General features: G+C 39.8%; 1 protein-coding gene across 12 annotated transcripts in view; it reads right to left on the minus strand.

The window, feature by feature from the left end:
- myt1lb (myelin transcription factor 1-like, b) overlaps positions 1 to 13,132 on the minus strand; it is a 131,922-nt gene that overhangs the window by 69,894 nt on the left and 48,896 nt on the right. For 11 of the 12 annotated variants that reach the window (XM_017690797.2, XM_037542123.1, XM_017690802.2 and 8 more), the window contains exon 5: positions 11,573 to 11,635. The exons of the other annotated variant lie outside the window; for it this stretch is intronic. In XM_017690797.2, the coding sequence (XP_017546286.1) occupies positions 11,573 to 11,635 (63 nt within the window). The remainder of the gene's footprint in view (positions 1 to 11,572; positions 11,636 to 13,132) is intronic. 12 annotated transcript variants of the gene reach the window in all.

Genomic DNA, 13,132 nt, shown 5'->3' on the forward strand with positions numbered 1-13,132 from the left:
GCTGCATTTAGTTAACTTTCACATGTTTTGTTAGGTTATATAAATTTAGTCATTTGTAGAAATGATTTTTCTTGCTACATCTCTACAGATCATCATGCAGATGTGTTATATATGTGGTGCTGGATCCACTAAAATAGGTGCAGGTCTAACTACAACACAGGGCAGGGACATTTTCTGAGTTACAGAGTTTCTGGGTAGTCACAGAGGCAGAACTTTCTGCTGATAGACAAACAATGTTTCCTTTGACCTAATGATATCCACCCTATTGCATTCCAATGCTAACATTTAGTACCACCAGACAGAACTCAGCATATCGAGTACCGAGATTAGCAAATATGTGGTGAACAAAATGTGGTCAAGTTGAAGTTTAATTTGGAAAGAATGTTGCTCAGTGCACATCTAATTACCCCATGCAGAACGGTTTTGCAATATTACAGAAATAGTACAGTAGTAGTGGACGATATACTGGATTATCTAGCATACCGGTTGAACTTCTTCCACAGGTATGAATTTTGTCACAATCGTTATGCTGGTGCCACAAAAGCAAAAATGCCACGAAACTCTGAAGTAATCTACTTTATTTTTGAGGCAGCAGACAAAAAAGAATGGCCAGTCTTTTGGGGTTTGCCTTAGTCTAACATTAACCCCAAAGCAACTGTTTTGCTTCCTCTTGGACCATCTGAAAAGCTGCATTGTCTGTCGTATATGGGACACACGTATGAGACAAATTACTTGTAAAATTTAATGAAGCTAAACTTGTAAAGTACTAAATAAGATGTCTTGTAGAAATTAATACATAAAACAACATTTAGCACTGTTTTTGCTAGGCCAACAGTGCAAGTGTTAGAAAGCAATAATGAAATATGTTAAACTATCTATTGTTAAGCTGTGTTTTTACTGTTTTGCAAAATAAAACACTTTAGATTTAAAATGGTTAAAATAGATGTCATATTAAAAATCCCTGGTTAACCTGTTAAAATAGGTTTACTTAAGTATAAATAAAATATAAATACATCCCACCATGATATAGATTTTTGGCCATATTGCCCACTACTAATGCACAGCTTCAAATTTTCCACTTTTTTTCTATTTGCTGTGTTTCCACTCAAGAGTTTGGCTGCTGTTCTGATCTGGATGGCACTCTCCCTGTGTTATCTTCAGGCTGGACAGTGATTTACTGTAGTTGGCAGCCATGGATGAGCCTGGGCGTGCTGAGGGCTGTGGGGTCAGAGGTCACAGTGCCCAGCCCGCTCATGGCCTGCAGCAGCTGCACCCGCCCCCCCAGTAGCCTGGCATGCTTAATACTCACTACACATACTCTGCTTTTCTCTTTCATCTCTCTCCTCTGGGAGCAAGAACAGAAAAGAACAGAAAATAATAATAACAACAAACGCAGCATGAACTGCACCTGTTTAGCCGGCATAAAACATTAGAGAGAGATCTGCTTGTCAGAATGAAGCAATGGATGAAACACAGTAATAAAATAACAGGTAAATAACAGGTGCTGTAAACTAAAAAGATGACAAAAGTGTCCTCAGTTTTTAAATTTGTTTGAAAAAAGCTTAACAAAGTTCTTAGGAGTGGAATTTGTTCATGAAAATTGCACATGACAAAGAAACTGTCTTTGTTTTAGAAAGAGCAAATGTCAGTTACACGTGAGTTTATTATGAAAGGATTCAAACAGCCAAAAGAGGCGCCTAAATCAGTGATCAGAATATTTAAATGCAGAATCTCGCCATCATGTGATTTCATGCCCTGTTCTGAGAGCCTGACAATAGGACTTGATTAGACCCTCGCCACTCTGCCAGTGTCTATTGTTAATAGATCCTCCCTATGCAATTTTGCTTCCACCATGCAGTCGTTCAATCAAATTAAGCCTCCAATTAAATATGGAAATGTGGGTTGCGGTGGCAGCCTGTCTCAGAGGGGAGTTGATGGCATGTGGGGGGGCGCTTTTGATGGGCTGGAGTTGAAGGGGGGAGGGGGGCTGTGGTGTGATTAATGTGACCTTATCGGGCTGTGCACACGGCAGCGCTTGACTGGGTTCAGCGACAGGCTTCCGAGGGGGCCACAGGGTTGAGCGTGGACGGAGAACATGAATTCTTCAAGTAGGACATGTTCCTGGATCAAAATCCCATTTTTATTCCTGGAACGGTGCTCTTTTTAACCACTCTTCTGAACCACTTGAAAATTTCCACCCACAATATTACCACTTTCTGCATTTCAGTACATAGAAGTAAGCAAAATTGTTTATTTAATGAAAATGGTGTCTAAAGTTTGCATATTTGGTTTTGCATTGAAGCTACAAGGCTAATGTAGCTAACAGATAACGAGACACTACGCTCCACCATCTGCTGCTTACCTTTAAAACATAGGTTCACACCTATGAGGTTACACAACATAACAATAAAAAACTGTAGCACATGGATGACCTATTCGCATCACAACAAACATTCCATTACCAAGTAATGGGCTTTGTAGTTCAATTCTGTTTTACTCTTCGAAGTTACTGTGCTTGTATTACCACAAAAAAAAAAGTTCCAACCTTAAGTGATTTTTAATCTGCTATCAAAAATGTTACAATGGATGATGGATGAGATGAATGGTGGCTGATAGGGCAAGTTGTTTACTACATTAACATCATAACTCCAGTGCAAAACTGAAAAAGAAACTTCTGGTACTTCAGCAAATACTTTTGGCTGATTAATGATGGGGTACAAGGGAGATTTGAATGAATTTCACATCAAACTATGCAGTTTGAACATGCGGCTAGCTAATATTCACAAAGTGAATGGAGGCTGTGTATGTGTCCAGCAACCGTAAAAGGTACTGCTTTCTCCTCCCGATTCTCTATGACCAGCTTCCAACAGAGAATACACAAGTATATGCTACCCAGGTAGACAAACATGGAGCAATCCAACTATTCTTTAAACTCTGTTTTGTTTGTGTTATATATTCTCAGTGTTGTGCATTTTGTACTTGGTGTAAAGTAACAAAAAGGGCAGAAAACTTCACATGTATGTAAACCTACTGACTCTGTGCAGCAGGTACAATTAGATACAGGAGTATAATGCTTGTGCTTTGAAGCAAACATGATAGGCTCAGTTCTTCAATAGTCAACATCAGATTTAATGGCACTAAAAGAAATCAGCTGTCCCATTTTCCCAATTTGGGCTCATTCTCTGCTGTGGCTCTCTTCCTGTCCTCGATTCCTCCATGTTCATCCAGGGTAGGAGAGGAGCAGTAGGAAAGGAGAGGGAGGACATAAGCAGTAGCAAAAGTTTCTGGATGCAGCTGGAGACATAGCTGGCTGATGGTCTGGCCTTCTGGTTCCTGGCTCAAACTGGAGCACTCTCTCCCTCTCTCTCTCCCCTGCAGCCAGAGAGGTGCAGCGTTCCACTATCGTACCCCCGGTGCCTGCCCGCCCGCCCGCCCGACTGGCTGCGTGCCAACGCTTTTAGTGAGTGCTATCTGTCAAGGTATGAATAATACAGCCCTGAGGCTGTCAGCAGAATCCAAATGAGGTATACATCAGGAGGAAAGCACTCGACTTTAGCACCCCAACACGCTCCTGCCAAGACAGGCAATTATTCAAACCCAGCTGCAGCCACGGCAATCAAGAGCTTGGCACCAGTAACCCTGCACTCAGAAAAAAAAGGAAAACAAACAAAAGTAAATAAATACATAGATAAAAAGAGGCACCTAAAAATAAAGAGGGGTCTGGAATGGAATGGCGTTTAATAAACGTGGAGACTCGCCTCGCGTTTGACGTATTAAGTGGAGGCTTCGCTAAGTCTCGTCAGTTTTAATTAGCACTCTTCAGGGCAGGGAGGAAAGCAGCGGGCGGTGTGTGGGAGCGCTGAATCACAGTGAGCAGGAGGGGCATCTCTGAAGGCTAGACTGGAAGGACGTATTCTGAATGGGCTTGAACGGAACCGAAGCTACGCAGCCAATTCACAGCTCCAAATAAAGCGCAGGTGGTGTTGTACTCTGCTCTGCTTATTAGCTGAAGAGGTTTATCAGCTCAGTGGTTAAAGCTCTGGCTTGGCAGCAAATATTCGTGGAGGTTATAATGCTCAGATTCTGTATGGGTACAGGGAGTAATGAGAATGGGACCTTTCTGGAGAATTTCAAGCTTCGCTTATCTAGCACTTATCAAATAAACTGCTTTCTGGTCCCAGTCAATAATATCTTGAAATAGACCTTATGTCATATATGATGGGGGTGGGGGGGTGGGAATGAGATGGACTTTATGCCATACAAAAATATCTAAAATATATGCTATATATTTTTTGGATTGTATTAACAACATCTAACAATATATTCCTCTTTCACAGGGGGTGGCACAAATCTACTGCAAATTAGATAGATAAGCTGAGCCTTAGCTATGCTGTCTTAGGATATGCCAAAAATGGCAGAGAGCAGGTAGGAAATGCTGGCTCCCTCATTATCTTTGGTTTCTTATTAACAAATAATAACAGTGCGGCTTTGTTTTCTACCTCTCAACACATGCATTATTCAGCCTTCACAGATTTGCTCATGACTCATTTATGGAGCAGCTTGTGCAGCCCAGAAACTAAATGTCACCCAAAACATCGCTGTCACACGGAGCTGCCGCTGTGTGTGTGTTGGAGCGAGGGTGCGTGTGTGCATGCGCCCCGTGTGTGTGCTCACTGTCAACGCTGTGGGTGTTGTTGTTACTGCTATTTGTGTCTGAGTTGTTTGTCTCTGAATAATGAGTGTGGGTCTTGTGTGCTGTATCAATGCTTATGTGCCCTCTTAGCCGGTATAAATCAGAGATACAATGCAATTCAAGGTGTGAATAGGCCTCTGAAGCACTGCAAAGGGATTCATATTTTCCTTCTCTGTCACTCTGTACATGCTGGGGATGGCCCACGCTAGGCATCCCCTTGGTCAGCTGTAGTATAATGTATGGCAACACCCACAGTACTAGAAATGTATACATTTGCTACATTAAAAAATATCTGTTTTAGGAGGAGGGATGTGTGAGGTTCCTCTTCCTTCCAGTCTAATGTCCTATAAATTTCAATCTCTATCTTGCGTTTCCCATAATGAATTTTCCCCCTAAGCCACCCCATCTCCTTCCTGTTTCTCAGTCCTCTCTCAATTTCATTTTGTTCATCAAAGGGGGATCTGACCTTCTAGCTTAAAGCCGATGCCCCCAGAACTCCAGTCCAAGCTCTTAAGAGTTTTCTTCCTTTCCCTTCAGTCTCTTCTTATATTTCAACCATATTGAAAGCCTGGTGCACACTGCCAAAGTAACTTTTCAAGTGGGTTATACATTTTATAAAGTCAGAACACTTTCAAATATTTGGTAAAATTCTCATCACATTTCAGTAGCTGTCATCATAATATAGGCTTAGAGAAAAAAAAGATTTCTGTGGCTGCCCCTGGCTCTGTAAATAGAAGAAAAGAAAAACCATGTGGACCACTACCACAACCAATCAGGACAAGGAGGTATCTGGTGTTGCTTTCCAATCTTATGAATGCATAACAGAGTTGAAAGTTGTAGTCTTACCTTAAAGCTGTTGCATATCAAATGTGATGCAAACAGCTAACACAAAAAGACAACATTTAGCATTATTATTATTAACAATATCCAGTTTTTGCACATCATGCACATCAGACATGATGTTTTTTTTGCACTGCGCTGAAACAAACAAAGGGGCACAATGTCTCCAAGTGCACTAAAATATCCTCACAAAATGGGCAAACTGTGACACTGTGTAGGATTCTTTCCAATCTGTAAAAGTGAAATTAGTGCGAAGACATTCACTTTAGGAGTCTTTTCACACAGAGCTTGGATGTCAGTAACCCAAACTGAGTTGCTTTCAGATTTGCTAGCTCCACACAAGACAGAGCAAAGGACAAACTAATCTTTGGACGTTTGCCAGTAAGTTCTAAGTGCTGGGTCATAGCCAATTCTTTGTTCTTGGTTGTCGCCAACACCAGATCCAATAGTGACACATTGAGTGAGTTCATGTCACCTATAAAAGTTCAGAAAATTGAATAGAAAGGCAATAATGTTACATTTTCATCAGGCAAAAATAATTATGGTTGTGCAGGCTTATAATAGTTATACATGTTTTCCAATTAATAGGTTAGCAAATAAATCACACTTAACAGAAATAGCAATAAATACCAATCTAAGCTGTTATAAGATGCTGCAACAGCTGGTTATTTTCAAAAATAACTAAATTGCTAATACCTGCTACTACCTGTGATGACTACCAAACACATAAAAAAGAAAGAAAGAAAATAAAGGACCAGACCACTGAAAGGAGGGGCTGTATTATTTTGTGTTGCTCTTTAGTTTCAAACCAGCTTTCAACTTCTGCCAAAATCAATGATCCCATCTTTACATCTTTACCCTCTACCTCATCCATTTTTTCAGATAAGGGACAAAGATATACAAATATATTTTCTTGTGCACGGTCAGTTTGTGTTAGTTAATAATCTGGTTTCGGTAAAGTGTTATCATGGTTATATGATGTTGGTATGATTGTGTGTGGGTTCAGAGGTGAGCGTGGGGATCGAGGAGGGCATAACTAATCCCCCTCATAATCACTGAGCTGCCAGTCCCTACCTGCTCCTCTCCTTTCCTCCCCCTCCTCCCCTCCTCTCCTTTTAGATATGTTTGTCATTCATCATCTCCTTGTTCCTCTCGTACTGAGCAAAAGGTCTATCAGAGGTGTAATTTGTCTCCAGTGGCTGCTGTAATTCCACTGCCTACTCAGAGGGGCGTGTTGACCACCAGGTACAGGAGAGAAAATTTGTCAATCATGTAGCCCGGAGTAAATTGGGCCCTGGGTGAAAGTAATTATTAAGCGCGGCCCTGAGTGGGTGGACTGCAGCTGAGCAAATGACCCAAGTGTGCATGCAACTCTAAACCAGAACGGCTGTTTCATGAGGTTTCTTTTAGAGTTTCAAACCGGATTCTTTTTTAAATCTATTTTTTGGTAACACTTTATTTATTTATTTATTTATTTTCATTAACTGCGATTCTATATTTTATATGAAACTATATATATATATATATATGTAGGGAATCAAAATCAAGTGTAGCTGATTTTCTGTCCATTTTTATAGTTCTGCTCAGTTTTCTCTCCAGGGTTAGTTATTGCCAATGGGTTACTCCTGTCAGAAAATCCTAGCAACTCACAACCATGAACAGATAGGACTAACACATGCATTCAATGAGATGCATAGTCTATCAATGCATCTTCCTGAGCATCCACTCAGGCACCATCACAGAGCAGCTGAACACTTGGAAGATACTGCTAACTGACCAATTCTGCAAATGTGGTCCTGCAGATGCTCACAGTTGGCCAGCACTGTTCTAGATCAACTGGAGTGCAGTATGACCATATGTGCTCTCTTGGACTCCCAGGCCCACGAATGGCTGTAGCATGGACATGAGCCTTTCAGTCAGTTGCACATCTCAGGAGTCCCCAGTTTACCAATTCTCAAAGTAAAAATTACATTTACACAAACCTCCCACTATGCCAAATGTTGTCAATCAAAGTTTGCCTCTTGGTTTGGCAGCTATGGATGTACCAGGCATACGGCAAACAAATAATGGAAGCATTCAACTCCCAGGGCAGCACTGTGGATGCACAGGAAGCTTAATCTGTAATCTTAATTGACAAAAGTATGTTGCACATTTGTATGTAAAAAGAGTAAAACTGAAGCTGAATGACCTCCATTTGATGATTCCTGCCATACAGTGTCAGATAGTCTATTTGATATTACTTAACAGGACAGCTGGCCCTATAAATAACACTGTGGAGGGAATTATGATGCCCTGATCACATAATTAATAAAAGTGATTTTAATAGCTGAAAACTGCCTAAGGTCTTTCTGGGGAATTTTGAAAAGAAAAATGTGCACAAAAAACCTGGATAGAAAAGCCAGAAATTTGGCCTAAATATCGCAAAGTATTTTTACCCTTGGATGAAAGGGAAAATCTGGTTTATCAATAAAGGTAGAATGTGAAAAATGATGATGGAAACATGCTTTCAGTGGATCATGGCAAAATGGGACAATGACTTCAGTCATTTCACCTGGCGTCTCTAAACTGTTAGGGTCACAGCCATGTACAGCTGACAGAGAGCTGTCAAAACTTTTCTTCGGAAGGCTAATGAGGATTCAGATCTCTCTCTGTATATGGCACGGTGAGCAAGACTCTATTCTCATGTTGTATGGTGCAAGCGCACCACTATCTTTTACCTACTTTTCACAAATTCACTTGAAATTAGCAAAACATTTGAATGGTAACCCTGCCATTGTTACCTGAACACTAAACAGTAAATAAGTTAAGACAAGTTATGCATAATAAGGCCTCTTCCTGAAGTACTCAGGTGCTTCAGAAGGTGCTTAAATATTGTATGGTTTATCATCACAGCTTAAAAAGCATTTAGCTATTGCCTATTAATGCAGCAATAGAGGGGAAAACACGACAGCACTTTGGCCAGGAAACACAAGACCCAACAGACACTCCTCTGTGTATTTACTCCAGGGAGAAGCAACAGCGCTGTAAATTCTATCTGAAGTGCTCATGGGGAATAAGCCTACTACAAGGCTCTTCATATGAATAAAGATGCCACTTGCCTCTGTACTCATTGTAGCCATTGTAAATATCCCCTGCTTATTTGTGTGGCCAGAATAGAGGGGCTAATGGCATTTGGGAGATGCACGTACATTCAGCAAGCATGTGAATGAAGTCATGGATGAGGAGGATATCACACACGTACCCAAGTGAAAAGTGTCAAAAGGACTAATTAACATATTAATGATCCCACCTTCATACCACAGCTTCTGTCGGATAGTCAAAACACTTTGATAAGCATGCAAATGAGGACCACGGCACGAAATTAGCTCGACCATGAATGAGCAAGCGAGAAGAGAGAGAACGAGAAGGGAGAGACTGGCAGTGATGGATTGAATGTTTGTTTTATTTATCTTTAATTATCTAGCAAACGGTGGGTGGTGGGGCCCCAATCTTTGAGAGAGGAACAGAGTGAAGGAGTGCACAGCAATGCTATCTCTTCCCTCGCTCCTTTTTCTGTCTCATTCTCTCTCTCTCGCTCACTCTTCCTCCGCTCAGAGATGGAAATCAATACGGCTGAGAGCCTGGCTGTCCATCAAAGGTACAGTGACAATCAAAATGGCCGCCAGCCTGAGGGATTTGCCATTGGTGGATGCAGATCAATTCGATGATGGCACGGTTGAGACAAGGATAGGTGATAATACGGCACAACAGGATTTGATTCCCTGCATAGCTTCTGTTGATGACGATGACATCTGCAGAAGGCTATATGAGGTCAGTGCAAAAAAATGACCAGCTCCATAAAGGAGTCCAGCGCTAATGTCACTTTATGTTCATACTGGAAGATCAGCCCTACGACAACAATTAGATGAATCAGCAAGTTTGCATTCTCTCTTCAAGAAGCTGGTACTGACAGCAGCACTCATTGCGAATCATACACTGGCCATCAAAAGTTAGGAGACATCTTGCTTTACAGTTCGTTTTCACTACAAAAAAGCTGCCTTTCTGTGTCAGTTTGCAATTATTTAATATATTAAAAAGTAACCAGGTTTATTTTGATGAAAACAGTGTTACAAATGGACAGTTAATCCCTCTTTTTGTGATGTCTGAACTCATCAGCTTTGAAACTTGTGTGGTATTTAAACCACCCTAGGGCCAAAAGAATCTCTATATGCGCTTTTAGCAATAGTTTGGAAAAGAAAACTGTCAAATCTTTATTTCACAACCACCAAGTAAGGGACAACATGACAAAACAGCTGTTTTATGTTAACAACATGTATATTGCAAGTATATTTCCTACTGAAGGGAAAATTCACCCCTTTTTTGCAAAAACTATTGACTAGTTAATTTGTTAAGATGCAAACAAAGTCATTTAGAGTAATTTGATGTAAAATGGTTTATTGTAAAGAAATGTATTGACTCAGATTTTCTTTACAATGGAGAATGAGGGGTCATAATGTCTTCTGCACAGTCATTATATTTACTATCCAAAATGACTAGTGAACCTACACGTGTCAGATCATGTAAACCCAGAGTGTACATGAGCCAGGCAGTAATCAAACATCGGCTTTGCATCCAGCCAATAAACTCACAGAAGAAGACGTGATGTAACATAACATAAAACTTCACGCTGCATTTTTTAAAAAAAACTTCATGCTACCTAAAAATATGAATCATCTAGAAGATTAAAAGTATTTAAATCGCTCATTTTGTTGGGAAAATAGTTTCAGCATCGCTCCAAAAGTGTTTTGCTGCCATCTCGTGGCAATGCTGTTTGCTTATTTCTGGTATAGCAGTCTGTTTCACACATGCACAGACAGAGAAATGTGAGTGAGAGTTTACATATACTGAGAAATCTGATTGCTGATTACTGATTGCTAAAATCCACCTCTCTTTATTGGATTTCTTTACCTGATTTCTTTTACTCTGATCTAAGAAATCGCAGTATGCTGTGTACATGACCATAACTACAGAAATCCGATTATGATTGGATTACTGGGTGCATGTAAACGCACTCACTGTCTCAGATATCAGGCAGAGTATTTCAAACCTTTTTGTGTAAACAGCTCCGAATGGAGCATTTCGCATCAAACTACTCAGCTTTTTTCATCTTAATGACTGAATGATACAGAAACTTACTGAAAAGTAATAGTGAAAAGATGTAAAGTTCAAAATTAAGCAATGAGACTAAAAGTGAATATCAGTCTATGTGCAAGGGCTGCATTAAAATATACAACAATATGACAAAGAGATTGCCAAATTGCTACTTGTTCTACCATATAACACTGATCTATTTGATGCCTGTCGGTTAGCATGCAGTGGAGGTCAGCTAGTATGCTCAATAACCGTGGTTGCCAATGGAGTTTTTGTCTGTGTGCTAGTTGAAGTGATTTCAAATGTCTATTTTCACTTGATAATCAGACAATTCACCCCCTGAACATTTACCGCTTGCCATTACTCTGCCTGTAGAGATGGTGGAGTCTGTCTATAGGTCATCTGAGTGAGCTCAAAGATTTGAATATTGAATGCAGACTGCCAGATTAGCATATTCATCCAAACAGCAGGCTAATGCAGAGAATACAGGGCTGTTCTGCAGAAAACTGAAAAGCATGCCTGACTATTAATATGCAAATTATACTGAAATATGCAGGTGAACTGCCTCAAAACTTCCTGGGAAAAAATATTTTGCATCATAAAGCCGAGCATAGGTCCATGTGGGAAAATGTATATTTTCGCAATCGCGGAGGTTTTAAAGCTGTGAAAATGGCAGAAAGGAAGTATTGGTAATTTCTCCTTGAGATGTGCTTAGGGCACAGTGACAAGAAGCGAGCCTCGTTTTAAGCCATGGCTTATAGGAAACGGGTAGATTTGGTGGAAGCATATTGAACAATGATGGCTAAAACCAAATACAGGATCGAACAGTGTAAGCTGTGGTCTCAGAGTGTGCTGCATGTAAGGACACTTCATTGATCAGTCCTGTAATGAGAAAAAGAAGCTCTTTACCTTTGATGTCTTGCATATTTTCCACTGATGTGACCACTGCCATCACAGTGTGGAGTTGGGCAGCTAAAACAGAAAGAAATGCAGGCTGGGTGTATGGGCTAAACTGTACGGCGTGTGCATGTAGTTGCCTGTCCATCCTTGAGAGTCTGCGTATTATGCGTTTGCTAATCATCACTAAACATATGCGAGCCTGCATTATTTCTGAGTGATGAATGCATGTGTGTGTGTGTGTGTGTGTGTGTGTGTATCTATATATAAGAAGGTTATCATCCCGTTTTAATTCGGGCAATCTGCACTATTGCAGTTTCATATCTGCTCAGTGCAGATCCCAGTGCAAAGTCAAACTGTATTTGTCTTGACAACTATCTCGCCTCTAGAGAGAGCCGCCATCGATCACACATTATCGGCATTATGGATGCCTTCTCCTGCAGATAGCCTTCATATCGATCACCTGATTAATTGCTATCTTTGGGCAGCAGAATCAAGCGGAGAGAAGAGCAGAATTTTGACAACGTATTGGAAGGCACTGAGTCATGCGTATACAGGAGGGAAACAAATGTTCCGCATTAATTCTGTCCTGCTTTCCTCTTTCTGTGCTGTTAGCTGCATAGATTCAACTGGTGCTAATGTCTAATTGCAATTTTTCTAACCAACAATATCACTGCAATTTAAATTATCAATGTAAGACCAACACATCCACTTTTTCTAGCTTGAAGCTTGAACACTAGTCTTACTCTGTCAGACTGACAGTTAGTTGTGGCTGTGTTGTCATGTACACAGCACATTGGTGTTTGGCTGCTTCTTATTGAATGTATCTACAGGCTGTTCATGAGCTGCATGTTACTAAGTTGAATTAAAATCAAACTCTTTTAAATTGCAAATTCAGTATTAAAACAGAACTTTGCTTCTGGTAGCATTTAACTTCACCCTGAGTTCTTTCTACTGACAGTACAGAATACTATAAAAGTGCTGAATTCTACTGTATAAATGTAGAATTGCATTATGAGTATAGATCTAAAATTCTGCTTAAAGTATAAGTCTAGAATTTTTACTAGTATATGCATAGAATTGTACTGCAAGTATATATCTAAAATTCAACTAAAAGCATAGTATAGTATTTTACCACAAGTATAAATCTATAATTCTACTGAAAGTATAAACATAAAGTTATACTGAAAGTATATAGAATTCTACTGTAAGTATAAGTCTAGAATTCTACTGCTAGAATAAAACTAGAATCTACTGTTAAACCTAAAAAAAATCTACTGAAAGTATATTTGTAGTATTTTACTATACAAATGTGTTTACAATTCAATTACAAGTACTGAGTGATAAACTTACAGAGTACAGTTATATAATAACTTATAGAGTACAGTTATACATAATGTATAGAGTAGAGTTTTTTTTTCTGCAAGTATGGGTATAGAATTCTACTACAAATATGAATCTAGAATTCTACTGGAAGTGTGAGTATAGAATTCTACTGCAAATATGAATCTGGAATTCTACTGGAAGTATGAGTATAGAATTCTACTGGAAATATGAATCTGGAATTCTACT

This window comes from Pygocentrus nattereri, chromosome 10 (assembly GCF_015220715.1).
Source record: "Pygocentrus nattereri isolate fPygNat1 chromosome 10, fPygNat1.pri, whole genome shotgun sequence".
In the NCBI taxonomy this organism is placed as follows: Eukaryota; Metazoa; Chordata; class Actinopteri; order Characiformes; family Serrasalmidae; genus Pygocentrus; species Pygocentrus nattereri.